The 27,337-nt window shown below is 51.2% G+C and overlaps 10 protein-coding genes across 16 annotated transcripts; 3 read left to right on the forward strand and 7 right to left on the reverse strand.

The window, feature by feature from the left end:
• Positions 1 to 3,703: 3,703 nt before the first annotated feature.
• LOC9630142 (scarecrow-like protein 21) lies at positions 3,704 to 6,046 on the reverse strand. The gene has a single exon (XM_002961948.2). It carries the CDS (start codon positions 5,706 to 5,708, stop codon positions 4,044 to 4,046), a length of 1,665 nt encoding a protein of 554 aa, XP_002961994.1. The 5' UTR covers positions 5,709 to 6,046; the 3' UTR covers positions 3,704 to 4,043.
• Positions 6,047 to 6,586: 540 nt separating this feature from the next.
• On the reverse strand, positions 6,587 to 7,333 carry LOC9630143 (ubiquitin-like protein ATG12). Its single transcript, XM_002961949.3, has 5 exons — positions 7,226 to 7,333; positions 7,113 to 7,171; positions 6,987 to 7,055; positions 6,848 to 6,910; positions 6,587 to 6,793 (listed from the first exon to the last, which is right to left on the reverse strand). Exons 1-5 carry the CDS (start codon positions 7,284 to 7,286, stop codon positions 6,734 to 6,736), a joined length of 312 nt encoding a protein of 103 aa, XP_002961995.2. The 5' UTR covers positions 7,287 to 7,333; the 3' UTR covers positions 6,587 to 6,733.
• Positions 7,334 to 7,375: 42 nt separating this feature from the next.
• Positions 7,376 to 10,947, forward strand: LOC9630144. Its single transcript, XM_024680272.1, has 10 exons — positions 7,376 to 7,387; positions 7,513 to 7,643; positions 7,789 to 7,861; positions 7,929 to 8,015; positions 8,076 to 8,160; positions 8,240 to 9,025; positions 9,076 to 10,231; positions 10,302 to 10,498; positions 10,546 to 10,606; positions 10,670 to 10,947. Exons 1-8 carry the CDS (start codon positions 7,376 to 7,378, stop codon positions 10,429 to 10,431), a joined length of 2,460 nt encoding a protein of 819 aa, XP_024536040.1. The 3' UTR covers positions 10,432 to 10,498; positions 10,546 to 10,606; positions 10,670 to 10,947.
• Positions 10,948 to 11,019: 72 nt separating this feature from the next.
• Positions 11,020 to 13,315, forward strand: LOC9657268 (F-box/kelch-repeat protein At1g51550). Of its 5 annotated transcripts, none has more exons than XM_024686099.1 (3): positions 11,020 to 11,738; positions 12,093 to 13,035; positions 13,198 to 13,315. In XM_024686099.1, exons 1-2 carry the CDS (start codon positions 11,333 to 11,335, stop codon positions 13,031 to 13,033), a joined length of 1,347 nt encoding a protein of 448 aa, XP_024541867.1. In that variant the 5' UTR covers positions 11,020 to 11,332; the 3' UTR covers positions 13,034 to 13,035; positions 13,198 to 13,315. The 5 variants fall into 5 exon arrangements, with proteins under 5 accessions (XP_024541867.1, XP_024541884.1, XP_024541872.1 ...); XM_024686116.1 differs by lacking the exon at positions 13,198 to 13,315 and having other exon boundaries at positions 11,020 to 11,395; positions 11,457 to 11,738; positions 12,093 to 13,141; XM_024686104.1 differs by lacking the exon at positions 13,198 to 13,315 and having other exon boundaries at positions 11,020 to 11,155; positions 11,297 to 11,738; positions 12,093 to 13,141.
• Positions 13,316 to 13,324: 9 nt separating this feature from the next.
• LOC9657269 lies at positions 13,325 to 15,110 on the reverse strand. The gene is made up of 7 exons (XM_002961950.2): positions 14,354 to 15,110; positions 14,130 to 14,264; positions 14,002 to 14,044; positions 13,864 to 13,935; positions 13,687 to 13,801; positions 13,493 to 13,626; positions 13,325 to 13,439 (listed from the first exon to the last, which is right to left on the reverse strand). The coding sequence occupies exons 1-7, from the start codon at positions 14,767 to 14,769 to the stop codon at positions 13,392 to 13,394; spliced, it is 963 nt and encodes a 320-aa protein (XP_002961996.2). The 5' UTR covers positions 14,770 to 15,110; the 3' UTR covers positions 13,325 to 13,391.
• A 39-nt stretch (positions 15,111 to 15,149) lies between these two features.
• Positions 15,150 to 17,660, reverse strand: LOC9630145 (ATP-citrate synthase alpha chain protein 3). Of its 2 annotated transcripts, none has more exons than XM_024686123.1 (13): positions 17,559 to 17,660; positions 17,223 to 17,331; positions 17,034 to 17,147; positions 16,745 to 16,969; positions 16,588 to 16,668; positions 16,473 to 16,524; positions 16,298 to 16,412; positions 16,166 to 16,247; positions 16,012 to 16,107; positions 15,854 to 15,955; positions 15,684 to 15,800; positions 15,507 to 15,623; positions 15,150 to 15,427 (listed from the first exon to the last, which is right to left on the reverse strand). In XM_024686123.1, exons 2-13 carry the CDS (start codon positions 17,319 to 17,321, stop codon positions 15,356 to 15,358), a joined length of 1,272 nt encoding a protein of 423 aa, XP_024541891.1. In that variant the 5' UTR covers positions 17,322 to 17,331; positions 17,559 to 17,660; the 3' UTR covers positions 15,150 to 15,355. The 2 variants fall into 2 exon arrangements, with proteins under 2 accessions (XP_024541891.1, XP_002961997.1); XM_002961951.2 differs by having other exon boundaries at positions 17,223 to 17,334; positions 17,559 to 17,601.
• LOC9630440 (glucan endo-1,3-beta-D-glucosidase) lies at positions 17,611 to 19,838 on the reverse strand. Its single transcript, XM_002961953.2, has 3 exons — positions 19,515 to 19,838; positions 17,893 to 19,410; positions 17,611 to 17,795 (listed from the first exon to the last, which is right to left on the reverse strand). The coding sequence occupies exons 1-3, from the start codon at positions 19,603 to 19,605 to the stop codon at positions 17,764 to 17,766; spliced, it is 1,641 nt and encodes a 546-aa protein (XP_002961999.2). The 5' UTR covers positions 19,606 to 19,838; the 3' UTR covers positions 17,611 to 17,763.
• Positions 19,839 to 20,253: 415 nt separating this feature from the next.
• Positions 20,254 to 22,123, reverse strand: LOC9630441 (glucan endo-1,3-beta-D-glucosidase). The gene is made up of 3 exons (XM_024687311.1): positions 22,018 to 22,123; positions 20,628 to 21,965; positions 20,254 to 20,569 (listed from the first exon to the last, which is right to left on the reverse strand). Exons 1-3 carry the CDS (start codon positions 22,079 to 22,081, stop codon positions 20,538 to 20,540), a joined length of 1,434 nt encoding a protein of 477 aa, XP_024543079.1. The 5' UTR covers positions 22,082 to 22,123; the 3' UTR covers positions 20,254 to 20,537.
• Positions 22,124 to 22,411: 288 nt separating this feature from the next.
• Positions 22,412 to 23,263, forward strand: LOC9630442. Its single transcript, XM_024683419.1, has 2 exons — positions 22,412 to 22,740; positions 22,802 to 23,263. Exons 1-2 carry the CDS (start codon positions 22,426 to 22,428, stop codon positions 22,919 to 22,921), a joined length of 435 nt encoding a protein of 144 aa, XP_024539187.1. The 5' UTR covers positions 22,412 to 22,425; the 3' UTR covers positions 22,922 to 23,263.
• Positions 23,264 to 23,378: 115 nt separating this feature from the next.
• Positions 23,379 to 27,103, reverse strand: LOC9657270 (protein TIC 56, chloroplastic). 2 transcript variants are annotated; one of them, XM_024683406.1, is made up of 10 exons: positions 26,417 to 27,103; positions 25,810 to 26,007; positions 25,467 to 25,755; positions 25,243 to 25,405; positions 25,053 to 25,188; positions 24,297 to 24,983; positions 24,135 to 24,220; positions 23,987 to 24,063; positions 23,814 to 23,912; positions 23,379 to 23,720 (listed from the first exon to the last, which is right to left on the reverse strand). In XM_024683406.1, the coding sequence occupies exons 1-6, from the start codon at positions 27,072 to 27,074 to the stop codon at positions 24,979 to 24,981; spliced, it is 1,449 nt and encodes a 482-aa protein (XP_024539174.1). In that variant the 5' UTR covers positions 27,075 to 27,103; the 3' UTR covers positions 23,379 to 23,720; positions 23,814 to 23,912; positions 23,987 to 24,063; positions 24,135 to 24,220; positions 24,297 to 24,978. The 2 variants fall into 2 exon arrangements, with proteins under 2 accessions (XP_024539174.1, XP_002962001.2); XM_002961955.2 differs by having other exon boundaries at positions 23,814 to 23,915.
• Positions 27,104 to 27,337: the final 234 nt, after the last annotated feature.

Genomic DNA, 27,337 nt, shown 5'->3' on the forward strand with positions numbered 1-27,337 from the left:
GATAGCTGGAGTTGTGGGCTTGCAAAGACGAGAAAAGAGGCGTCAGCGATACTGCGAACAATGTGCTGCAGGGAAGAAACAAGTCCAGGCAAGCTTTTGTTTTCCTTCCTTTTCTCGTTCAAAGTTGTGTGAGCACCGTGCTAGCCATAACCAGAAACGTGGTGGCAGCTCATACAACGTGGCTATGACAAGCCCTTCAAAACTCTAGAGATCATTCGACTGGCAGGCAAGATTAAGAACATTAACTATGGAAAGCTATGTGAATGTAAAATCTAAAATACTCTGGCAACGATGGATCGATCAGATGCCACGGATGAAGTCCGCGGCCGCTGCCATGCTTATCTCGGAATTTCCAGGAGGAATAATCTGGGATCTAATCTCGGCCTCGTCGAAGAGTTTGAACCAGTCGAGCCGCACTGCACCGTCGGAGACTTCAACTCGCTGAGTTTCTAATCCTCTCTCCTTGATCCACACTACGAGCGGCTCCTCCACCGTGGGCCGAACAAAGATGACTATGCCAAGCTTGGCACCGCCATTTGCAGCAGACGTGACAGCATCAAGGTCGTTCACCACTTTATCGATGCACTCATTTGCGTAGACAACTTGACCGACGATTGCAACGCGGGCGTTCTGGAACGTTGGTTCCTGTGAGGATCGTTCGAGCACAATAAAGTCAACTTGCTGTAACCGATCGTTGAGCTCAACCAAGCCGCCCGGGCCAATTTGGACAAGCCTCTCTCTGCCCTCAAACTGAAGGCCCACTTTCGTGAGTGCTTTACAGAGCTGAATGAACCAGAAAATCCGGACTTGCTCATGGAAGGCAGAGAAATCGTACTGTAGAAGCAACTCACCCTGATCTTTCATGAAAAGCATACTTCTCTTGTGTGCGTCGGTTTCGTTGTAAATCCGCATAAACTCTTCCTGTCGAAGTCCCGATTCCACCGACACTGGCCCTTGATTGCTGGTAAGGCGAACGACTTCTTCACGACAAAACCTTTCCAGAAATTCGGCATAGCTCTTGACGTCCATAGCCGAAAACGCTGCACTTTTTTTTAGGTCATAGCCATTTCAATACAGCCTTTGTACGGCTAGAGGAAGATTTAGCGTAGGCTATCAGTTGACACCATTTTTTTTATTGTTGTTGCACATCCACTGACGTTCTTGTGTGCAAGGCATTGAACAGCAAGAGATTTTTCATGCACAGTTTGTAAGGTCGCTTCCCGCCTTGCCCCAGCTCCGAGCCTGAGAGACTCGTGTGGCCACCACGAGCATCAATAACAACATCCTGAGGGCTCTAGACGGGTTTGGTGTCGACTGTGAGAGTGGTCAACGACCTGTCTCCCTTGGAGGTAGCTAGCCATGACGACTTTTGTAAGATTTCGATACCGCTTCTTATTTTCTTGTGCAGGGTCCACAACCACAGTGCTAGACAATGGGAGAATAAAGCAAAGCGACGGCCAGGTGGCATCCAGACTTGGTAATCACGAATGGAAGCCAACTCTTGTCTGGGCAGTAGCGGTATGGCATGACACATTGGAGGAGCTTTTGCAGGAAACATACGAGTGGACATCTGGTCATTTGGGAGCTAATGTGTGCCTTGGGGTGAAGATTGTCCTGCAGAACAATGTCCCAGTCCAAATCCTTGTTTGCAAGAAGAACAAAGGAGAAGCAGTTCAACTCATTGACATCTTCCCTCAGATCAACTTCCAGCCGAACCAGATTGTTCTAAGGATCCACTCCAGAATTTCTTTCAGCTTTCAAACACAGTGTTCCCAAGTTTTATAATAGTACTCCAAGTGGGTTTTTAGAATCTAGGGTATCTGGAGATGATTCTAGCTCAGGCTAACTTTATAGTATTCTAAGGAGGGAACCTTTGAGTTGCTCGCGACCAACTGTGAAAAAATAGTGATCCTGAGTATAGTAGAGCATTGGGAAAAGTTTAAATGGCCAGAAAAGATTCTTAGTGCAATAAAGAGCTCACCACCTTCTTGTTGGAAGAATGTCAACTTGCATTGCCAACCAGTACAGACTAGACTAATGGTGTTCCCAAGCACATGATTAGTATGTGATTCCCTAGATTAAATCTTATCTATAGACTTTCCTCTAATCATCTAAGGGCTCGTGAGTTGCGAGTGTAAGCTAGTTGACAGGGAGCTCAAGTTGTAGAGATTGATGGGAAGACTGTTTTGGAAATGTTCCACCAATTTTATGTGAGTGTGATTAGTGTGTTGTACAGCATATGTAATAATAATAATAATAATAACAGCTTTTTGAAGTCATGAGGACTCACAAAAGGCATCAGACCATCTTATCTACTGCTAGTGTGGAGGTGGGGATATGCAAGCTCAACAATGTCATCGCAACAGTTTGTGGTGGTGGTGAGGTACTTCAATTGTTCCAAACCTTGAAACTAGTGGGATATACTAAATGTATTTTTAATGGTTTAGGAATCCTTTTGCTTCAAGTGATGGTTATTTATCACATTAGGTGGCTCTAGTTCATTCTACATCATGCCCTCCAAGCTCCGGCTGGAAGGTGTTACCAGTCTTGGTTGGAACCAAGGTCTTGTTCATGAAGAAGGGAGAGGAGGTGACAAAGGCAACATGGAGGCTCAAATTGGCATGGCTATGGGTGCCTTGCTTGCTTGTGCTATGAGTCAACATAAGGTGCCCCAAGTTTGAGGGTTAACCCCAAAGGTAGAGCTTATTGTGGATCTTCTTCAAGTCCTCCAACACTGGCATATGCAGCTGCTGCAGGGCTTTGCCCAGCTCAAAAGTTCAGGTTCTTGTCACTATTCCCGACCAGCTCATTGCTCAGTCTTAGAATGCTGCCTTCAGCACAAACATTCTCCCATCGACGCATTGGGGTTGGAGCTCCCAAAGGTCCATCTTTGGCTAGCATCTCGTCAAGAAGCCGCCAGAATCCATTGCATCAGCTGTAGAGCAAGATCATCTTGCAATGGGGCCATAGACCATAGTTGGCAGCCTTTGGAGATCCCTCCCATGCGCTAGCTTCTCAACTTCATGGCTGCCAAAAGTATGTATATATTCTATCAATAGGCATGTTTGGTCGATAAAAGGTCTTTTATCTTAATCATGCAGTTAAAGGGAAAGTTTCTCATTAATAGAAAAAAGGTTCCTGGTGTCATGCTGGCGTTTCTTTCCAAGTGTACAACGATCCAGTCAAGCCGTCAAGCAAGAGCTTCAAAGCCTCCCCAGTACCTTTTCCTCAATGTAATTACACTACACAATTAGAATAAGACATAATTGAAGAGAAAGATTTTTGTTATAAGATAATTTATGATGTTTTGAAAATAATAAAGGTTTAGTAGAATCAATATATAAATGATCCAAACCTGTGAATATAAAGATACTGAATATTAATTTTTTCTGCGTTTTAAATTTGACCATCTTAAAACACGTGTGATTTGCATGAATTAGTTTCGATAGGGGAAGGCATAGCAATAATGTGGAGCAACAGAAATAAGGACATTGAAATTCATATATATATATATAAGACGTCATGGTGTAAGGATGCAGAGATACAACAATACACGGTAACAATGACTAAGATGCAGATAAGGATGGCAGGACTTCCAACAAAAGACGTTGCGTGTCTTGAAACTTGTTGATGGTTACATATGCTCGAAAGAGATGGTGGCTGGAAACCCAAAACCTCTTTTGAAGATGGTTTACAATGAAGATGTAAATAGTAACACCTTCCATTTAGGACACAATACCGCCAAGATTAATGTTGTGAGTGATATTGTAATTAAATATGCTTACTACGGAGTTGTAATAAAAAAGGCTTTCATCAGCCCGGTGTCATGCTGACGTTTAGAAAATAAGTGCAAAAATGTGTCAACTGATCCAGTCCAGTCAAGCGGTCAAGCAAGAGCTTCATAGCCTCCCCAGTCCCTTTCCTTGATCCTCCAGTAGCTTGCGCGGTCGTGCTGGGTTGGTGCCGCGCCAGTCACGCTCTCACATTTCTCCCTTGACCACCAAAGTCCCAGAGACTCATCTCTCCTCTTGGAGCCTCTCCCCTCAATTCCACGCCGATGCCGACACGAGCGATCGATCCAGCCAGCCCAAATAGATGACACCATCCTCCTCGCTCAGCTTATACTTGTCGCAATACGTCTTGAGCAAGCAGCTGATGGTCTGGTTGACATAGCGGCTGAGCGGGTACTGCTTGAACCCGGCCATGCTCATCCTGGCCCTCCACTTCCCCATCACCTCGTGCCGCTCGATCCTCTCGGCCCCCTCGCACGCGATGAGGTTCACCAGATCCCGCGCCAGGCAGTGCTGCTCCACACTGATCCGCTCCTTGCTCTGCCGCGGCAGCGTCACGTCCAGCGACTCAAACACGGCGCCGTAGTAGCTGAGCGACTCCTTGAACCGCGCCAGGAACGGCGCGGTGTTGGTGTTGGCCTCCTGCTCCACAAGCGTCACGATCTTGGGGCCCAGCGACTTGGCCATGCGCAGCAGCCGGTCCCGGGGGTTCGAAACGCTGACGCTCTCGTCGGGCATGTGGTGCAGCTGCATGGCAAAGTTGACGGCCAGCGCCTCGCCGGGCCGCCGCTGCAGCGCCGCCGCGTCCGTCACCCCGGCGCCGCTGAGGGGCACGGCGTGGAACTCTAAGGGCACGCCGTGGTCGGCGGCCAGCACCGCCAGCCTCCGCCCCACCGCCGCCACCCCGCCCGGCGCCGCCACGCCCGCCGCCGGGTCCCCCACCCCGGTGATCCGTACGGTCGGCGGCCCGCCCGGCCGCCGCGCCAGCGCCTGGATGAGCGCGATGTACTGCGTTCCCTGCGCGATCTCAAAGTCGATAATGTGGACGCGTGGCTCGTCCTTGAGCGCCTCGGCTATGGCGCCGTTGGCCGCCATGTAGCCGAACTTGATGTACGGGCACACCTCGTACATCACCTGCATTGCCGAGAGGATCTCGTTGCCCACCGGCTCCTTGCACCGCAGCGCGCGGCACAGCCCCGTCCCCGACGATTGGATTCGCGCCACCAGCCCCTCCACCATGTACGCCGCCAGCCGCTCCATGGGCTGGCCGTAGATGCACACCACCTGGTTAAGGCGCGAGATCACCACCTCCGCCAGCGCGAAGTCGCCGTTGGCGATGGATTCCGCGCACAGGAGGAGGAGCTGCCGCGGGTCGCCCATCCGCTCCACCAGATCCCGCGAGATGCTGGGCGCAAGCATGGCTCCCCCTCCGCCTCCTCCTCCATCGCCGCCCAGGAGATCGAGCATGAATGTGGAGGTGGTGGAGGAATCCGGCGAGGATTTGTAGTCGAGCTCGTCGTCGTCGTCCAGCAGGAGCCGGCTCTCGATCTCGCGCAGCGCGTGCTGGATGCTGCTGGAGGAGCTACTGTTATAATCCTGCTGGCGCTGCGAGGGATTCGCGTAGAAATCGAGCTCCTCCTGCTTCAAGGGCTTGGAGGCGGCGGAGCTCACCGCGGTGGGCGGGGAGGAGGAGGAGCCGGAGCTCTGGCTGGTGGAGGACGACCACGATCCCCCGCCGCCGCCGCCGCCGCCGCCGCCCATGGATTGATCTAGGGGAGAGACTGGAGAACAAACCCGGTCGGCGGCGCCACTCCCCCCATCGCCACCGCCACCGCCAAGCGATCGCTGCGCGTGGTGGTGCCGCGGAGGAATCACGCCCACGCCACCGGCCTCGTTCCACGAGTATTGCATACTCATTGCTCTCTCTTGCTCTCGCGCGCACTCGAAAATCTAGGGGAATTTCTCGAGAATCTTGAAGGAATCAAGTGAGTGGCATCGCCCAGGAGCACAAATCTTCCTCTCTCTCTCTCTCTCTCTCTCTTTTTTCAATCCTTTCCCCGGAGTCTCTGGAAGACAAATGTGATGGATACACACGAGAAATCAAAGAGGGCAACTGTGTGGCTTGCGCGTTTATAGGAAGGGCTGATAAGAGGTCCTCCCACGCTTTGTTTCTCATCATCTTAGCGAAACTTTCTTTTCATCGCTTCGCGTCGCTTTCCTCCCACTCGTTGAATTGAATAATCAGACCTGGCACATTATACCCGTGAATAAAATAAGCATATTCCTACCAATGGTCGCAGCGCATCGTATTTCGCCCGGCCTTCGCTCGTATGCTCGCGGACTTTACCCTCTTGTCTGACCTAAGACGACCTCCCTACAGTGCCTCGCCACCTTTCTCTTTGAACTTTTTCTTTGACAAGTCGCGAGGTCCTCTTTGCGATGTTGTTAAACGCTGGAATGTCAAACACCTTGTCCCACGAGGGATACCGTATAGCCAATAGAAAATACACGTTTGTACGGAGACACATAGTTTTTGATCCTGTCGGCAGCAAATGGCGACCATGAAGAATCGGTGTCGAGTGTTATTGTCACGCCAGTGTTCTAGTGTGGGGCATTTGGAATCTCCACCGCCCCAGTCCCAGGTTCGAATCTCTTCTCTTGTGCGTTACTCATTGGCGCTCTTACCTCATGCCCATGTCATCCTTGCATCATAGGCCGCGCAGTGATTAATTTACCATGGAGTGATTATCTAGTGATTAAAGATAAGCTTCCTACTACAGTAGATACGCTTCCTGGATAAGGGAACAGTGTAGTAGATTCTCTGGAATTGACCTTGGAGTCAAATAATTTTATCTGGCCCACCATTAGAAATTTCGCCCGATGGACAGGGAGAGATAGAGTAAAAAAAAGCGAGCTTTATCGCTAGCTGGTAGCGAGCTCGATTAGCCCCACGCCAGAGTGGGAGCGTAGTTTACGATGAGCTTCCCGTGCACGCCAAAGTTCTGTGAGAAGATCAAGCTTGAAGTCCAGGAAGAAATCCGAGAGATGGCTTTTACCTTATAGAGATCTCCCACGGGCTCGTCTTGGCTGGGAATAAATGCTTGATTGATGAATGGAAACTGGAAAGAAGTAGCACAGAACACTCTCAATTCAATCCACAAAGAGCAGTGAACAAAAAAAGGAAAAATCGCTCACCACATTGTCCTGTTGAACTTGCCTCCGCAGAAACTTGAGAACTTTCGCGAATTTCTCCGTCGCGTCAATCTGCGCGAGGATCAAAGCCGATTGCGTCGCTTCCGCCGGAAAATGCCCAAACCTTACCTTGAATTCCGACTGGATCAGCACTGGCGCACCTCCCGTGGAAACGAATTGGACCTTCACTGCGAGCGCTCGATCAAGAACAAAGAAAAGAAGAGAATCGAGCTGAGGATCACCTTTGGAAGGCGCAGGGGAGGGAGATTGAGGCGCTGCCGCCGCTCCGCCCACTGCTGACATCGCGCGCCCTAGGAATCTTTCAAATTAGGGCTTCTTGCCCAAAAGCCCTAATCCACGTGGCGGTTGGACATTCCGCTCCGGAATATATCATGGCACGTCGTGTGGACGGCATTTAAATTCCCGAACGGCAATGGCCACTCGCTCGCTCGCTCGAGGTCCGTTTTTCTTTTAATTTCGTGTGGGCAGCGCATTTCCCTTTCATTAGGTTTTTCCGTGGATCGCTTAGCTCAGCCGCGCTATCGCGATTCGCGAAGTTTCTCTCCCTCTGGTTTTCTGTGATCTTGCTCTGCGCGCATTCAATGTGGATGGGGCCTCACAGCGCCACGGCGATGCGGTGATCGTCATCGTCGCCTGGAAGTAAGAAGTCTTCTCTCTTCTCTCTTGACTATTTCGATATTTCTGTGCTGAAATTCGGTGCCGGGACGCCTGGGAGAGGGGTGTAGGGATGAATTGAGAGGAATTCCTTTGCTGATTTGATCTCCGCGATGGCTTTTTTGCTTAGAGTATTTTCTGGAAAGCGCGCAGATGCGCCGGAGGATGTGGAGCGGCTCCGGGAAGAATTTCGCCGGCGGAAGGTGTGATTTGTGCTTTTGCCATCAATGCATTGTTCTAGACAAGTTTCTCCTTTTCATGTTGTCCCAGGACGAGGTATTTGGCGATTTGCTCCAAAATGCCGAAGTACGAGCTCTTGTTGAGGTGATCTATGATAGCTCCAACAGGGAAGCTCAGGTACAAACTTCTTATATTCTATGTCTGTGAAGAAGCATACTCCAATTGCTTGTTTTGCAGTACTTTCTCAAGCAACCCTCGCTATCGTGGCTGAAAGAGAATCCACAGCTCGTATTGGAGACCATTTCGGTCTTGTCTTCTCAAGGTTCTTTAAGCGTTCAAACTTTTCTCTTTTGGGTGGCCTTTTTGGTGTCACTGAAAGCTTTATCCTTGGTGTTTTCCAGATGCTCCGTTCGTTGGAAGATTGGGCGATGCCATTGAAAAGTATGGAGTCGAGGCAGTGTCTGATATAGTGCTCGAGCTATTCAACCAGATATCATATCTTACGAGGCAGCTAGGCTTGGGTGATAGTTTAACAGATGGATTAGAATACGGATGGGAGTTAGGGAGTCCGCTTTCAAGCAGGCCCAGACATACGCGCCGTCAGAATCAGCTTCTTTGGACAGGAAGGAGTAGTCTCACCTTTCCGGTACCCTCTCATTGTCAACGTGATGGGCCGGATAAGTTAGATCGCTGCATGGACGAGCCTTTACCTGTATCAACGTCGCCGAGAGACGATAATGACGTTGTCAACGGGTGTGAACAGTATGACAGGCGAAATTCAGTAAAGCAGAGCGCATCTACAGTGGGGAAATCTAGTGCCGGCGAGGCAGAGAACAACAGGATGCGGGTACTTATTCCTCCAGCCCCTCGAATTGCTCAAGCAGCGAGCGATGAAGCACCGAAGCTTGTTGCTGCGGACGGGGACTTTCGGGAGACGCCGGGAGTTTCTTCAAGGGGACATAGCAGCAGGCGTAGTATGAGTTGTGGTGGAAGTGAGCTCTACACCTCCGATTCCGACGATGACAGCTTCTCTACGTCAAGCCAAATGAGCTTACTGGTTGCCGTGTCCGAGTCGCATAGTTCCGGTTCATCGAGTGCAGATGATTTAGCTTCAGAATCTGGTAGAAACGAGGCAAGGGTTGTGCCCGAAGACAACTCCGAAGGTTGTACAGGCACTGGGAAAACAGGTGTGCACCAACTTTCTGTTTCTTCTTTGTCTGATTTTGTTTTGTATCAGGCATGGAGGAGGCAGGTGCGGCTCCTGCTCACGATTTCCCTGCCTTCAAGCCCGAGATCCAGATCCAGGATGGAGGTGAGGAATATCTCGACAAGCTGCCAATATACTCCTCGGTCGTTCTATCAAGCAAAAGCTCCGGCTCCGAGAACGAGAAGGACTTGAGTTTCTATGCGCCGGAAATGTGGACTTATTCTGAGAAGGAGGGCCATGATTTAGACGGTACAGAAGCCAGTCGCAGAAATGCTCCTGAACAGCAAGCATCCAACGACACCAGCGAGCATGAGGAAGAGCTTATGGAGGAAGTTAAAGTGGTGATAGTACCCAGTGTCGAAGACAAGTACGTGTCTGTTTCGGTTCAACCCGTTACGATCGATTCTTGGAGAAATGAGTCAGGCGGAGCACAGGTTCAGGATGATCTGTTTGCTGTGAAAAGGATGGAAAATCCTGTTTCGGAAGAAGTCAAGGATGACACCGAGAACTTGGAAGAAAATGGTGGTAAGCTTCAAGGCGGAATTCTCGTAGCAAAAACACTCCAAGCACCAGGCTCTGGTGAATTGGCGGCAGACTCCGAGTTCCAGTTAGAGAAATTCAAGGAAGCAACATCCAACTCGGGAGACGAGGATTTAGCAGCCGCAAGCTTGAGCAAAGCCATAGAAAGAGATGAGCTGGGAGGTGCCGGTGAGAAGAACTCACAAGACGTGGATAAGAACTATGATGATGCGAGGAACGGGGAACAGGTGGTGGACGACGTTCATTTAAACAGCTCTAGTGTAGATGGAAATGGAGATCTCGAGAAACAGGCCGATGTGAAGGAGAGCTCGCTGTTGGCCGAGGATCACCAAGCAAGTGAAGCACTACACTCGGAAGATGACGGGCTTCCACCACCCGAGAATTCTCGCTCCTCGGCGGATTACTTGGAAAGGCTAAGAGAGGAAGATGGTCCAGAGATAGCAGCCACTCAGAAAAGCGAGCCTCCAAAAGCTCCAGATTCTCCACCGAAGCCGGAGTCACTGCTCGTCCCTTACTCGGGCCTCATCGCACTATCCGGTCCCATTGCGTATCCCTCTTCACACTCGGGGACAGTGCCATACTCTGGAAGCTTGTCTTTGCGGTCGGACAGCAGCACCAACAGTACGCGCTCGTTCGCTTTCCCGGTGTAAGTCATGGCTAAACTTTCGTGCATTTGCTTTTAAAGGGTAGAGCTTTCTAACAGTAGTGCTTTACAGTTTGTCAAGTGAGTGGAACAGCAGTCCGGTTAAGATGGCCCCTCCCGAGAGGAATTATATGCATCACAGGAGACGCTCGTGGCGCTCGCTGTGCTGCTTTTGCCCCACTCCCGGATACAGTGCCGATTGATTCCAGTAAGAAATGGTTTTTTTTTTTTCCCTCTCTCGAGCTTGATGGCAATTTGCTCCTTTCCCAGGTAAGAAAAGTTTTGCCGATAACTTAAGTTAGTTTTTGCTCTTACAGGGCCTCTCCTGGTAAGATGACAACTTTAGCATCCACAGATCATCTCTCTTTTCTCTCTCGGGTAAGCGGAGATTCCCACTAAAACAAACTTTGCTTAGCTTGTTTTTCTTCTCGATCTCTTCAGGAACGCGACGATCAACGCGTTTTTGCTTTTCGGAAGCGTCGTGTATTTCGTACCTCTGCCCCGTTCCCAGCGCGTCCCTTTCCCGTGATCGCTGTAAACTTCTGTTTAATCAGTTTAGTCTCAAGAGTGTTCTTCGCGGAGACGTAACCAACGTGGCCGGCGGGCTGCGACTGCCATTGCGATCTCGCCAGGTGGCAAAGATCTTGTCGATAACGACCGAATAATCACGTCCGTCAGTGTGAATATTTACCCTGCTGGTCTAGCAGCGATTTTTTACCTGTCCATATCTCGGGGTTAAGAGTTTTACCACGTTAGTATTAACCGGGTTTAGAATTTTAGCGGCGGGTAAATTTGAAAATCAAGACCATTTTGCGAGGCTCTGGAGTCTTCGATTCTTGTCGCTAGGGTTTGGAGCCAGCGCGGCGGCGCTCGCGCCCGGAGCGCCAGGCGAAATTCAATGCAGTGCCTCCGTCGAGCTGGAGAGAGGTTTGAAATCTCGCTGTACGCTTCTCTTCTCCAATTCTTTCCTCATCCCAGCGTTCTTCTCCATCCCGGCACGCCTGATTCTCTCTTCTCTCGTATTCTCGAATGATATTTCCCGAGATCTAACTCTTGTTGCATCGCGAGAGAGGGGAGCGAGATAGATCTTCTTCGTCCTAATACATGAGCTCCAATGAAGCCACCGAGATGGAGATTGAGGAGGAGCAGGGCGAGGAATGGATAAAGGTACTGGGATCAGACCAACTCCTCATCGTTCTCCACTTCTTACCAGTCTCTGGGATCGTAGCCTTCGGATTGACATGCCATCGCTTCTACGATCTCGTCAGCTCGGACAGCCTCTGGGCCAGGATCTGCCGCCGCGAGTGGGGCGATGCGGTGGTGGATGCGTGGCCCAATTCCAGGCTCCGCAAGCGCAGCTGGAAGCAACTCTACGCCGAGATGCTCTTTTGCGGCGCTGTTGCGTGGCATCACTTGGAGCAGCCGGACCCGCTACCGCTTGGCCGCGCGTCCCACTCCATGATCAACGCTTATGGCAAAGTTTTCGTCTTTGGAGGAGGATGCGAAGGAGGTACGTATCTATACTACACTTCTATATGGTTTCCACCTCCCTCCCTACTTTCTTTCCATCTGGCGAAGGGTCCTTCTCGTTTGTTTTAACGTCTTTGTCCGAGACTTCCACTGTGGATAAGTCATTCCTCGAATCTTCTTGTCTCACTGTGCCTTGGATCTCGTCTCTTGAAGTGTTTGCATTGTTTTATGCATGGTCTTCGATGGTTTGAGAGCTCACGTTCATGCTTTTAGACTTTCACGGTCTTTCGCTGTGGTTTAAGTCATTCCTTGGATCTTCTTGTCTCTCGCCTTGTTTCAATGCATGAACTTCGATGGTTGTAACGCTCAGGAAAGCTGCTTTTGGCATTTGCAGGGAGAGCTCTAGGCGACACATGGATCGCGCCACTTCCCAGCAACACCCTGCTCACCGGCATCCACTGGCAGCTCCCACGCATCCAAAACCCGCCGGCTCGATTCGGGCACAGCTGCGTCTACCTCGAGGACGTTGGCCTCCTCGTCCTCTTCGGCGGCATCAGCGACACCGGCACCCGCTACCTCGACACATGGATCAACGACACCACCACCACCGCCGCCGCTAGCTCCTGGCACCTCCTCCCCGTCTCGCACTCGCCGCTGGCCCGGGGAGCTCACGCATGCTGCTACGCCGGCGATAAGAAGGTGGTGGTCTTCGGCGGCATTCGTAACGACGGGGCGAGGCTCCACGATACATGGGTGCTGGATCTATCCCAAGAGCCGCCCTCTTGGCGGGAGGTGGCGACGCAAGCTTCCCCCTGCGCGAGGTCGGGTCACACTCTCACGAGGATCGCCACCAACCGGATGGTCCTCTTTGGCGGCCGGGGCGCTCACTTCGAGGTCCTCAACGACGTCTGGCTGCTCAGCCTCCAAGACCAGCGTCCAACTTGGACGGAGCTCTCACGGACCATAACCGACGAGGCGCCGTCTCCCCGGGCCGGTCACTCGGCCTCGATCATCTTCGGCAACAGGATCCTGATCTTCGGCGGCGAGGACGCGCGGCGGACGAAGAAACGCGATGTGTGGGTGCTGGATCCCGAGGCAGTAGCAGCAGCAGCGCCATCCTCGTCGTCGCCAACTTGCTCGGAGAAGAACTACGGGCGGAAGTTTTGGAAGAAGCTGCGAGTACGTGGCCAGTCCCCGAGCCGGACGTCGTTCCACGGTGCCTGTAGCCTGGGGACGGGCCACGCCGTCCTCGTCTTTGGTGGCATGGTAGATGATCCGAGCTCGTCTGGCATAGTTTTTAACTCGGGCCTCTTTCTTCTCCAGCTCATTCCTTGAGTGTAAGTCTCGGTTGGCTCTCGTTTTGTGCATGTAGATTTGAGTTCCTCTATCATGTAGATTTGTTGTTTGTTCTTCTTCTTTATATGCATTGCTTGATCAGTGCTATCTCGGGCCATTCGTCTTGTTTGTTGTTTGCTGCTGCTAACCTTTCAATTCCGCAGTTGGTGTTGAGAGCGTTCATTCGCTCCCATTCTTTACTGATCCTCCTCTCTGGCAATGAAAGCGAAGTCGCACTTGTTGTATGCCACCCAATGTTTAAAGTTTTTGCTCCTTGTCGTCTGTCTCGTGTCGCCGTGTTGTGTGAGAGTGTGTTTCTATGTGGGTTGTAATTTTCCGCTGTAAATCGTGTCAGCCCTCAAGAGAGGGGCCGGACTGCCGATTGCACGACAAGGTTGGATTGAGCCTGGGAATGCAAGCGCGCGTTTTCAAAACAAGCAAAAAGATTTTCGCACAAACCTGTAGCGCGCCATCCCCTTGCAAGTTTGCGAGGCTTGTTTCGATTCTCCGTATGTTCCTTCTCAGCCCGCGTTCGTGCCAGCACTCGACCACAAGGCGAGCTGCTGTTCCAATTCCTAAAACCACTAAAACTCCTGCGCAAGGATAACGGTATTAACGTTGTAACAACAGGATAGATAAGCAGAAGCTGTTACCGATTATGATGTTCACAGGAAGAGCGGAAGCTCCAAGAAAAATCGAAATGAGTACGTCAAAGAGTAGCCCCGCTATCAAGATGAGCAATGCAGCCCAAAGAGGATGGAAGCGGGCCTGCAAAGCCGGCATGGATGAACAGATCGGTCATTTTGAGCTTTAAAACAATGATCGCTTACCCCACCACTTCTTCTTGGCGTGTAATTCCGGCTTCCTCGGTTGATGCCAAGCCTCCACACCCAGAAATGTGGCTGGATAACACAAAGTTGACCGTGAGATGGTGGTAGGACAAGGAATTAAATAGCACTTCGACATACCGCGGCTTGTGCAGGAGGAGCAGGGACATTTTCAGCGACGTGCCTGAGAGCAGTGAGTGAGAATTACTCCAAACAATCGAGATGAAAGTCTACTCTCGCGACACTGAAAGAACTACAGGAGCACCTACTGGCAAATCTCGCATTTATTGGTGCCTTTGTTGCCAAACCACTGCTCAATGCAACTGCGATGCGCTCGCGAGAGCTCACCGCGGCAGTGGCACCCGAGCTCAATCAAAGGCTCCTCGGCATGCTGCTGACAGATCCTGGCATAGATAAAGTCTTTGCGTCACAAACAAAAGAACTGGACGAAGAAGTAGAAACAAACGAAAGAAAGAAAAGCGAAGCGACGTACCTGCAGCAATCAGCGAAACTATCCGTGCTAAAAGAGCTGGGACATCTGAAGATTCCTTGTTCTTCGCCAGGCTTGCTGGGTACTCCACTCCGATCTGCGGCGGTGGTGCCACCACCAACATCCTCACCGCCATGAACAGGAATAACGACCACTTCCACGCTCCCAATCTCGGCATTACTATCGCCACCCGATGGATGATCGTCCGAGGTCGATGGGCCACTCGCGGTTGTAGTAGTCGAGTCGAAGCTCTCTACAGCTACCCGAGTTTCGGCCTTCTCCACAGTTTCCACAGCTTGCAATCTCTTGTCGTCAAAAGTAGTCTCTTTAATCACCACTGTGCTGGAATCTTCATCCTGTGTCGCTACTCCATCTTCCTCGGGGCAGACCTTGCGCTCCATGCCCAATTTCATTGTCATGCCCACGATCCAATGCCTTGACCTACCTCCAGCCCCCAAAATCCATGCCGAAATCCCCCTGCCGAGGAACCTAGCTAGAATTCCCTCGATCCCGGCCCCAAGAACTTCCCCGGCCGCGAAATTTCACAATTCCCCACGGCGCATCGATGCCGGATTCCATCCAATCGCTTGATCCTACGAGCGAGAGCCACAAAATGTACCGGAGATCGCCGTCGCCGCCCTGCGCCACGGATTAAGCTCCCAGGAGCGCGCAAGGTCGGCGCCTAGAGCGCCGCCGCGATCGATCGATCAATCTTTTCTCGCGGAGCTAGCGTCAAGAAGACGCGCACGCGCCGCTCTCGCTCCTCTGCTTGGAACGGAGGAACAGTGGGGGCAAAAAAGGTTAAAAGGGGTTTAACTTTATTTCAAACAGTGAAAGGTGAAAGAGCAAATGGTATGTAAGTAGAATCCACCGTATAATACGTCCACGTCTCTCGAATTGGTTGAGAAATTTGCATCGATTTGACGCTTCCTTTTCCCGTTTTCTTCTTTTATTGTAAATCTCCAGGCTCGAGCGAGAATCCTTCTTCCAGTGGATCAATCCAAATCACGCAGCAACTCGGATGTAATCGATCGCGTTTCTACAAATGCCAGTCATACTTGCCTCGGGTCCAAAAACCTGCGAGACAATCCTCGTGAAAGTCAGTAAACAATGCTTTGTCAAGGATCAAAAGGAGGATTTTTTCCTCTAGACTTACTTCGATCGGGATGCCAATATCCCTGCCAAGTGTTCTCATCCTTTCCAGGCCTTTCTGGTAGTTTGGGCCCCCTCGCCTCACGAATATGTGCACCTTTGCGGCTTTCAGCTGGGATTCCTGCGGGAATGAAAAGCGAGAATAAGAAACAATAGAAAAAAACAAGAGAAAATGTTTTACCTTCTCGCGGAGCGCGCGGATGATACCATTAAACGTTGCAGCGACGTCGGTGAAGTTGGCTATGCCGCCACCGATGAGCAACGCTCGGCGGCGTCCGTCTGGATTCGCAGTGACGCACTGCAATGGAACAACTTTGACTGGGAATCGCTATGAAAGTGAGAAGTTCTTACGTCAATTAAAGCACGAGCATAGTGTAGAGTCTCCTCCTCGCTTGGCGCTCCACTGTACTCGGCGTAGTTTCCCAGCTCGTGAGCATAACCGAGGTCACCAACCTTCGATTAACGACAATAGCTTTAGACAAAAAAAGGAAAAAAGAAGGAAAAATTACTGTGTCGGCATAGATCACACTCGCGCCACCGCCAGCGACCATTGTCCAAATGCGACCTTTCGGATTTAGTATTGTCAGCTTTAAAGACGCACCAGTCTGAACAAAACAAATTCGAGTCATCAGAAGACTAAGGAAAGAGAGGAAGAAGTCTGACCTTTTCATCCATCTTGTGGATTGACTCCTCAGCAGGTGTCATCACTCTGCCAAATGGAACTGGAAATTCCACATTGCCCCACCTGCATGACATCACAAGTGTCAGCATATAGCAAAAGATGTGGCAGTATACTTCTGGAAGTTTTTGAAGAGAGCTGTGTCATCCAACTCTCCACGCATGTCCAGAGGATACGGTTCGCCATTCACCAAAGTGAAGGGATTCATCTCGATCAGAGAGAAGTCCAAGTCTGAAAAAGAAAAATTCGCCTTGTAAATAAGAATGCAGGCTGTTTCATAAGGCAGTGCACCTTGAAAGACGCTAAAAACTCCTCTTATGAACGTCTCAATCTTGCCACGAATCTGCATCAAGCACCTGTTTCCTCAGAAATATAATTGCAAGACTTTAAACTTGGAAACTTTGACCTCTAATGGAAGCGTGGCAATAAGCGGTGCACAAGTTTCCGCAGTCAAAGGCTGTTCTGTAGGCACGAAAACCGTCTTGACCTGGGAAAGAAGAAGAAAACATCAATTAGGCAACTAGCAACAAACACACCGCAATTGAAAGTATTAAACAAGCTACCTTTTCCCAGTTTTCCTCGATCTCGATGCCTCCACACTCAGAAAAACTAATCTCCACACCAAGACGATGTGACACCAGCGAAAGGTAGAACTCACTGTCGTGTGGAATAAACGGTTCCACAATGAAAGTTGTGATGGGGGCTTTGGTTCCGTCCATCTCAACCTCCCTGCCCAGCCTTTCCTTGACAAAAGCCTCGACTCCGGCCAAGTCCAAGTTTAGAGCCACCTAAACCACCAAGTCTTGTGTCAACTTCTCTATATGACCAAGAAGGATAAATTGACAAACTCACCAGCCCACTCTTTCCACGCTTGCCAAACAGCATGTCTGGTTTCACGACGAGCCTGGTCGAATTGAGCCATGGTTCCTTGTCAGCCAAGGCGTCGAAATCGGTATCTTGAGTCACCTATCAAGAGCAAAGCAAAAGAAAACGATAGAGTAACGATGCAATTTGAAAAACACGACAAGAAATAAATTCTACCTGCGCGGAATGGAGCGCCAAATCGATGCTCGCCAATCGCTTGAGGTGCTGCTTGAGCAAGCGCTTGGAGTCATACTCACGGATCTTCTTCCTGGCCATGGCGCTAGTGCTGCTGATGCATCAACCAATCGATCAATCAATCTATCAGCAGCATTCCAGACCGAAATTTCGCGAGATTTTCACGACACAAGCGCAGGAATGCAGCATCGGCACGAAGATCTAGCAATTCCAGAAGAGATTTTGGAAGAGATTTCGGCAATGGAGCGACGAATCGAGATCAGCTCAGCGAATCGACACGCAAAGGAGATGAGCACGCAAGACGACCGCGATTCTTACCTGGGAGAATGGGCGCCTTCTTCTCACCTAACCCGCCCTAACAACAAAAATAAGCAAACCTACACTTTGATTTTAAATAGCTAGGCTAGAGAAGAATGAAACAAATTGTCTCGCTCCAGAGAGTCGAGCGCTGTCAATCATCTAATTCGCTAGCTAACTAGATCGAGGCAAATCTCTCAAAATGTGGATCCATCGATCGGCTCGATCACTGCGATGGATAGACGCATGTCCCATAACCTGGAAAAAGAAAAAATAACCAAGAAAAAAAACACATCAAATCCATCGAAACTCCATCGATCGATCGATCGATCGAGCGAGAAACCCCAAAACTTACTTGGATCCGACACCGTGAGGAGCGCATTGTTGTTAAAGTAGCAGTTCCAGAAGTTCCGCCCGTGCTTGTGGAAGTAGCTGTTGAACGCAAACGACGAGTGCGACTCGAGCGTGTCCGGCTGGAAGCAAGCGCCGCTCCCTTGAATCGAGCCGCAATCCGCGCCGCCCTCGCCGCACGCGAAATTCAGCGCCGCCTCCAGCGATCCCACGGGCGACCCGGGCTTGGATATACACCAGATTCGCGGCCCGGTACCACCACCGCCACCACCACCGCCGCCACCGCCGCTAGGAGGCTGGTAGCTCGGTGGCGGCTGGTAGGCCGGCGTTGGGGGAGGCTGGTAGACCGGCGTTGGGGGAGGCTGGTAAGCCGGCGTTGCGGGCGGTACCTGGTACAGTGGCGGGCTGTGGTAGTAGGGCGCCGGCGGGGGCTCGTCTGGCGAGGGGTAGGGATGAGCTGGCGGCTGAGGTGGCGGCGGCGGGAACACGTTGGCGTAGCGCTGTCCCCCCTTGAACAGCCCGATATCATACACCACCGACATGTCGGGCTTGAAGAGGCCGAAGTTGCGCTCGGTGGTCGGGCCGGGCTTCTGGTTCTCGTTGAAGAGCGCAAAGATGTACGTGTCCATGAGCTTGCCGTGTCGCATGGGCGTGCCCATGGACGTGACGTGGGCGATGAGGTTGCGGTTGTAGACCATGGCATTGTTGACGCTCACGCCAAACTCGGTCGGGTCGCCCGCCGACGGCCACCCGGTCTCCGACACCACGATCCCGATGTCCTGGAACCCTAATTTCGCCATGGCCGAGTACACCGCGTCCACCTGGGCGTCCATGAGGTTGTAGTAGCGCAGCTTGGTCTTTGGATCCACCACGCCGGCGTTTGGGAGGAAGAGGGCGTAGGCGAGCGTGATGTTTAGCGGCGAGCTCTTGTACGCGAAGTAGGGGTATGTGTTGACCATGAACGGCGACCCGGTTTGACTGAGGAACTGGAGCATGGGCTTGATGACGTGAGAGACCAGGTCCGTACGGAATGCGCCCGAGGAGGGCGGGTAGCTGGAGGAGAGTACGGACAGCGAATGCGGGGTGGAGACCTTTACCTGGTTGTCGATCCGGAGCGTGACCAGCGCCGAGTGGATGTTCTGCATCACGGGCACGATCCAGCCGTTGATCTGGTCGTCGTTCCCGGCCAGAATCTCGTTGCCGACCAGGATGGTCCGGATCTGCGTGGCCGGGAGGTAGCACGCGACGTTCTCGTTGACCCATTTCTGGGCGGCGTGGGCGTCGAGTAGCGAGTGAATCTGCTCGTTCTTCACCATCACCGTGAACTCGATGCCGGTGTTGGCGAAGGCCTCGATGATGGCGGCATTGGTGTCGTAGATCTTCACCTTGGTGATGGTGGTGGACTGGACGAGCTCGCGGACCCTCTGCGGCGTCGGGAGGTTGTTCCCGAGCTGGCCGTAGTTGATGCCGATGTTGCTGTAGGTGCAGCAGGGATTCGCGGAGGGAGCGCTGGGAGGAAACGCTGCAAGAGAAGCGATCGATCATGAAGCTCAAGCTCAAGCTGTGAATCCAAGCAATGCCATTCTATTGCAATGCAGCAGGAGAGATTCCAAGAGTGGGACTTACTCGAAGAGATCGTAGAGAAGGACGTGAGTAGCAGCAGTGTGGCGAGGAGAAGAGCCGGCGGCCTCCTCTTTTCGCGAGCCCCTGGCGCCATAGCCCGAGCTCGATTGGAAGAAGAGCTCTCTATTCTATCCTAGACAAGAGAAAAGAGGGAGAGCTCTGCCCTCTTCTCTTCTTCCTTTCGAACAGAGAGAAGAAGGGCTAGGATCTCACTGTCCGAAAGAAGAGCTCCCCTTCTCTCTCTTTCTTATGTACGCTCCTCTGCCATTAAATGCAGGTGTATGTGGAAGCGTACGCTTTTACGATACACATACGGTCGGTCGTATGCTTGGGTAAAAGAGAATCTTACCCCAAAACACAAAGGCTAAGCGCGCGGCGACAAGGAGATTTCTCCACACTGATGGTACGAAGGGTAGAATCTAGCCACCCCCGAGTGTACGGAAGCGCGGGGAAATCCATCATTTGGAATCAAAGTAACTTTTGAGTATCGTGTGTTGGTAAAATTTTGTTTCACAAGAAAGCGAAGATCCCTCTTTCTCTTTCCTTTTGGTCTTTTGATAGATTTGGAAAAGCTTGAAGAGTCGGATTTGCGTTTGGATTGGCCAGGAAAGCTGCGCGTACGGCATTAAACAATGGAGTACGGAAGGGGCAGTAACAAATCGGGCAATTACACGATACTCATGAAAATTACGTGACAAGCGCGCACCCATTGCCACGCCCCTTCCCTCATCTAGTCGTTTGATAAGAACAAAAGGATAGTAATATTTTTTACTGTCATAGTATAGAGGGCCCTATAGAACAGTGCCACAATGTGGGACCTTACACAACGGCTCTTAGAAAAATGTACTCTTTGTGGATAGTAAAAACCATGACAAAGACCCTCGGTAAAACTCGACTCGAGCATGTCATATCATCCTTCTCCTGACACACGCTGGCAGCTGACATGCGAGGCAGGGGCAAAAGTAGTCACAGGTTCGAACCTCCTCTCACAAACCGACAAACGTACCAGAGCTCAACTCTATATCATCACGTAGCCTGGTACTTGCAGGCTCCATAACCTGCGAGATTCCACCCGAATCAAAAGATCCACTTGAAGAACATCGATGAGAAACTTACTTGGGTCTGTGATGGACAGCATTCCAACTCCAGCGAAGTAGCAATTCCAAAAGTTCCTGCCGTGCTTCTGGTAGTACGCATTGAACGCGTACGAGGCGTGCGAGTTGAGCGTCTCCGGCGTGTAGCATCCGCCCCCTCTTTGGATCGCCTGGCAATCCGCGGACCCTTCTCCACACGCGAAGTTCAACCCCTTGAGAAGCACCGAATCGTCGGCATTGGGCTTTGCAATGCACCAAATGTGCCTGTTCGTCGACCGAGGAGGTGGAGGAGGAGGAGAGCTCGGACTGGAGCTCGGACTCGGAGAGCTCGGACTGGAGCTCGGGCCCGGAGAGCTCGGACTCTTTAACAGCCCAATATCGTACACCGCTGTACCGTCCGAGGTGAAAAGCCCATAGTACTGCTCGGACACCGGCCCCGGCTTCTCGTTCTCGTTGAAGAGCGCGAAGATAAACACGTCCACGCTGGCGTTTGGGCGGGCCGGGGTGCCCACGCCGGACGCCACGTAGTCCACAAGGTTGCTGACGTAAGCCCGGGCGTTTGTGAGGTTCGCCCCCGGCTCGTCACTGGCACCCCGGGACGGCCACCCGGTCTCGGAGATGGTCACCGCCACGTCATGGACGCCCAGCGCCTGCATTGCCGCGTACGTGGCGTCCAGCTGGGCGTCCAGAAGGTTGGTGTAGCGCAGCTTCGTCCGGGGGTCCACTATGACATTGCCGGGACGCAAGAGGGCGTAATTCAGTGACACGTGGGCGGGATCGTTATGATATGCGAAGTAGGGGTAGGCGTTGATCATGAGCGGCGAGCCGGTCTTGGAGAGGAATTGGAGGAGGGGGATTATGACTTGGAGGAAACTCGGGCGGAAAGTCCCCGAGGATGGGGGGTATGACATGGCGAGGACGGCGAAGGAGTGGGGAGTGCTTATTTTGATGCGATCGTGGAGGCCGAGCGACGCGAGCGCGGCGTAGACATTGTTGATGCACGGCATGAGAAAGGAGGAGAAGGATCCATTGGCGATGGTGAGAGCTTCGTTGCCCGCGGCGATGGCGATGATGTTCGTGTGGGGGAGGAAGGCGACGATGTGCTGCTTCACCCAGATGGCCGCGGCGGTGGGATTGCTGCCCAGCGATTCCAGCTGCTCGTTGGGGATGCCCACCACGATCGAGACGCCGGAGCCCGCGAAGGCGTGGAGGACGCTGGCGTCGGCGTCGTAGAGCTTGATCCTGGCGATGGAGGTGGAGGAATTGACGAGATGGGCGACCTGATCCGGCGATGGGAGATTGTTTCCAAGCGTCCCATAGTTCACTCCCACCACTGACGTTGCTTCTACCGATCGCCCAACTGAGAGAAAAGCATCCATCGACCGATCGAAAGATAAAAAAGGAAGCTCTACCTTGGATGACGAACAAGACGATTGCGATGATGATCACTCCTCTCGACATAGGCGCTCGTGGCATTTTCTCGCGATAGAGAATAAGTAGAATATACCACGGTCATTGTCCATTGCTGCGTGTATTTACCTCGCGGCCACTGCCACGCTGTCAGCTACATTGTAAGAATCCCAAAGTAGCCCTCTTAACGGTCGGAAATTACACGAAGCCCTAATATTTTAGGGCAAGCCTAAGGGTGAAAAGGCCGGGTATATTCTCGCACCATTATGAAACTAACCACGGTTTGGAGAGTTTCGTAAGGAGCTGGCAGTTACTGTGACCACGAATGTGGTACTGCCACGTGTAGCATTTCACAGTGCTGTGAAATTGGGGGTTTGGTTGTGGAAATTAGGGCTCTTGGATGGACTGGAATGGCTCGTGCTGGACACTCGGTTAGAAGAAATCAAAGCAAGAAGGGGAGGTTACCAGCGGTTATTTGTTTTGATTTTGCAGAGAATGCAAGCAATCCACACCCGGCACCGTCACCTCAACTCGTGGAGCTCGAGAAAGCTTTGGCTGCGGCAATAGACAAGGTAAAAAGGAAAACGATATCAAAGAAAACCCCAAAGAAGCTCTGGTTCGATCCAAAAGCTTTTGCTCTTCTTCTTTCCTTGGTTTTCTATTCTAGCTTTGTTGGTCAGACGGAAACTCTCTTTCGCGTGTTTAGATCGAGCAAGGCGAGCAAGGTGAGGCGCTTCTTCCAATTGTTTCCACTACATCCTGGATTTTGATGGATAGACTTTCCAGGAGCAGCAAGCGAGGTCAAGCGATTCGGAGGCACACACGAGATGCTCCGGAGTATCAATCGAGACGAGGAGTCGAAGGAACAGCAGTCGAAACTCGCGACGGCAAAGCCTCCAGGTTTGAGAAGAACGAGAGAAAAACTCCATACTGTTTACTTTCTCCAATCCAGGACGATGAGCACCAATCCAATGGATCCGGAGAGGGTCTGTTGCTCGCTGTGAATAAGTTCCTGTCCGCAAAAGAAGCCCACCAACATCACCACCACCACCACCATCACTGAACACTCAGAGGAGAACGAAGCTCTCTCGACTGTAAAAATTAGGAGCAAAGAAACACAACGCAACTCACAACAAATACGCGAGGCGGTACTTACTCGAGTTCTTTGCTGGGAGGAAAAACTTATAAAACTTATCACTGTTTCATTTCCTTGCAAAGCTTTGAAAGAGTAGAATCACTGTCCCCTTCCCTGATAAAAACAATGGAAAGGGATTAGTGAGCACTGTCAAAACTATCTCAAAAGCTTACCAGGCGATTGGTTCCTCGTTCCCTGTAGTTGCTTTGCCTCGAAGAAGGAATTGAGTTACGGGAAAACGAAACTATGTTATGTACGTAGCGAATGCAACAATGGCAACGAGAGTAAAGCGTCTCTCCAAGAAAGAAAGAAGCCATAGCATGAAACTACAGGAAAGGGAAAAATTTACCATTGCGTTTCCTTCTTTGCTGTACTGTGACTTCAGAGGTTTTGTTGGAGTCCTTGCTTGGGAGGGACGATTGCACGAAACACTCCTTCTTTCCGCTCAAGCTCCCGCATTCTCTTGGGCGATGGCGGTGGCGAAAGCTCTGGAGGAGAAGACGCATGCGACGATGCTGCTCCCTCTCGGCGTGTTTTTATCGGGGGAGGCGCTTTGTCGAAAGCATAGCCCTGGGAGCAAAAGGACGAAGGCAAAAACGTATCAAACTTGCAAAGAATAATATGAAAGTTCCCCGCAACGCAGAGGAATACAAGTATACAAACCTCTACAGGGCGTTTCCCGGGAGACGGCGATGTTGTGTCATCGTCTCCACTTTGAGAGTTTGCTTTGTCCACGGCGCATTTGCTAGCCTCATCAGATGACTGCTGCGTTAAAGAAGAAACAACGTCAGCGTGTCGCTGTCGGCGAGCTATTTAATTCAAAGCGAAAGTTTTACCGGAAAATCCTTTGGATGTGCCGAGCTCTCTCCTTCGACATCACTCGGGCCATCGGGCTCAGTCGAAGTGTGATCGCCTGGAAAAACAACGACACGCACCAACCAAAAAATCGAAATTCTTCCTCTCGAAAAAACGCAATTTTTCTACCTCCTTCAAGGTCCTTGGATGGCTTTGCTTCTTTTTTCGTCCCCTCCATGCTCAATTGTCGCTAAAACCAGAGGCTTTAGAGGAAACTAGCGTGCAAGAAAGCCCAAAAAAAAGGGGAAAATTGTTTTCTAGAAGAAGAAAAAAAAAAACCAGAGAAGCTACCTCAGCTCGATGGCAGCAGCATTGTGAACTAGCCAACTCCGGCCATTGAGTGTTGGATCTTTCCGGCAAAGGAGCTCCCTCGGGAATGCGGCTATCCTGCGAATTCAGTACCTTCAAAGCCCTAGAGCAATCACCACTCAAAACCACCCTCTCTCACTCACACACACAGCAAAGCCCAAGCGCTATGGCCTGCCCAAGAAGACGATCACTGGCCAGACCAAGCACCAAAATCCCGACGAAGGCGCCATGACACCATAACCCAACTCACCCAAGCCTGACGAGACCCTCTCTCTCTCTCTCTCTCTCTCTCTCTCTCTCTCTCTCTAAAGGACCCTCCTTTCCACACCGCTATAGCAAATAGCAAACCAACGGTTCCGATGCGGTGGCACCGGACGTGGCGAGCCACACGCCGTTGATTCTTGCAAGATCGTGGGAGGTCACTCTTTTCTCTCGTGGATTTCAAGGGAGAATGCCTGCCTCAAGAACAGACAGATTGATACGAGGATTATAAAAAAGATATCCACTTATCTGGAATGCAGCCAGCCAGTAACGATCGCATCCAGAATTTAAAGGGCTGCCAGATCTTGCACAAGCCGTTTTTCGTCGAAGAGCTCCCGCCATTAAAACACCAGACGGAGATATGGATTGTTCTTCCCCCTTCGCAGCACTGTGTATGGATCAATCAGTCTGTCCAAGAAAGGCGTTATGAGAGTTCGCGAGGAAGGCAAAAGGTGGAAAGTTTTTAATCCAGGTTACCTTGAGCATCGCCCTCGTTCTTCTTCGGCTCCACAATGAGCTTCTCGCCAGGTTTCCTTGGAAACCTCACACTTGGCGCCTTGTCAATGCAGCTAAAGAAGTACTCCACATCATCGATCGTCCGGAGATACTCATTCTGGAGTACAAAGAAGAACCGATGAGAGAATCAACAGCCGCAGAAAAATCTCACCTTCACTGCCTTGAACCACTCCTTTTCAAAATCTGGTCGCGAGTTAAAAGTTCCTAGAGGTTCTCGGTACCAATCAGCCTGGTAAGTCAAGGCGTCCATAACTTTCTCAATATTGATGAAATCCTTTGGCCGCAGAGCGGGACACAGCTTCATAAGTTTCTTCCTGTGGCAAGACAACAGAAAACGTTTCAACTGTACTTGGCGCGAATCAAATAAAAGCTCACCTCATGTGGTAGGAAATGAATTTGTCCGGCATTGTTTCCGAAAACCTGTTTAAGTGGTCTGAGAGCTGAGAGCCACCGGCCCAGAGGAAGACAGTGTGTGTAGGCTCACGCTCTCCAGGCCAAACACCTCCATTTAGCCTCAGCACTGCCCTCTGCCGCTCACGGTCCTCGAGAGCCTCGTTCTGGAGCTGCTGGAGAGTCTTCGGCTCGTGTCCTTTCCTCGGAGTAGTCAGTGGAATGCCTCTAGACAGCTTGTAAACCAGAGCCAATCCTAGAGTAACCATCTTGACTGCATACAAGAGAAGATGAATGGAAAGCTACGAAAAAGGAGGATATAACTTACTGTCCCAGCGATTGATGCATCGTTCGAGACCATAAACCATCCCAATTGGAGCCCATTCGTCCATATCCTCTCCCCAGATAAATGTGTTCTTGTCGATCAGGCCACCAGCCCATGCAGTTTGCATGTTGACAAGCTCCATCGGACCTCTTGTCCTGCCAAGGCGATCCTTATAGTACCATCCTCCCGACCTCATTGTGACTGGAAAACCAAAAAGAAAATGTTAAGAGTAGAAAGAGCGGACATCATTCATGGTGAAAACTCGCAACACAATAAGCAAAACGCTGAGAAGAAACTTAGAGATCACTTACACACGACTCTCATACAAATAACACGAAGTATCTCATTGTGACTGGAAAAAAAATGTAAGAATAGAAGAAAAGCGCATGATAAAAAACCTCCAAAAAGCAAAACGCTGAGACGATCTAACAAAGAAACTGAGAGATCACTTGCACGACTCCCAGCAAAATACCCACACACGACTCCCAGACATAAAACACGAATCCAGTAACTAAAGATCCTTTCAACGTTTGCAAGGTCAAAGAACTCAAAACAAGAAAGAGGAAAAAGAAAAACTAGGAAGCGCAGAGAAAGAAGAGCGAGAACTTACAGTCCGCGTAGCGCTTGTGGAGCCACTTGAATCCAAAGGCCTGTTGCGCATCGATGGGACGATCGGGAGGATAAGGCCGCTGGCGATACCCCCACAACCCAAACAAGTGCTCCTTGAGAAAATCCATGATCCTTCCGGCGGCCTCATTCTCCCCGCTGAGCGCCTTCCTCACCAGCGGGATCCCCCTCGGCCCAGGAACTGGCGGCAAAGATCTCCACATCTTGGTATCCTCCTTTCTCGCCGGAGTCGAGTTCCTCTCCATCTCCAGCTCTGTCCATTCCTTCTCCAGCTGCAAGCACCGCTGCTCAAACTTATACTCGAAGCTATTCTCCCAAATCTCCTTCATCTTGAGCGCCTCCTCGCGCTCCTCGGGATTCATCTTCTTGAGGGCGTGGCCGAAGGGATCCTTGACGCGCGCCATCTCCTCTTCCACCTCAGGAGATTTGGTGTAATCCGGCCTGTTCCTCACCTCCCAGCGGTAGCGCTCCATCCGGCGCTTCATGTCGTCGGGATGGATCGGGTGCCGCGACTTCCATTCCTCGATCGTCTCGTTGGCGAGCTCGCGCAGCGTCGCCGGCGGCTTCTTCTTCCTCCTGCTCTGCGGCGGAGAGGCGTCGGATCCAGCGCCACGCCGGAAGAAGGGGATGGGAATGCCCATCCCTGCCGCAAAACCCTAAAATGTGGGGTTTATAAACCTTAGCCTTAAATGGGTAATCATTCTAGCTTGGGATTTCTACAAGAGTGTGTACTCCACAAGCTCGTGAATGATCTCAAATGAGGTGGTTAGGGCATGACATGGATTAGACCAAGTGGCACAATTACAACGCATGCTAAAGGATAAGATTGGGAAGCAGTGTTTTGAGGATTCTGTGTTTAATAGCATTTCTAGAGTATAAGAGTGTTTTGTTGCTTACTTACTAT

This window comes from Selaginella moellendorffii, unplaced genomic scaffold (genome assembly GCF_000143415.4).
Source record: "Selaginella moellendorffii unplaced genomic scaffold, v1.0 SELMOscaffold_1, whole genome shotgun sequence".
Taxonomy (NCBI): Eukaryota; Viridiplantae; Streptophyta; class Lycopodiopsida; order Selaginellales; family Selaginellaceae; genus Selaginella; species Selaginella moellendorffii.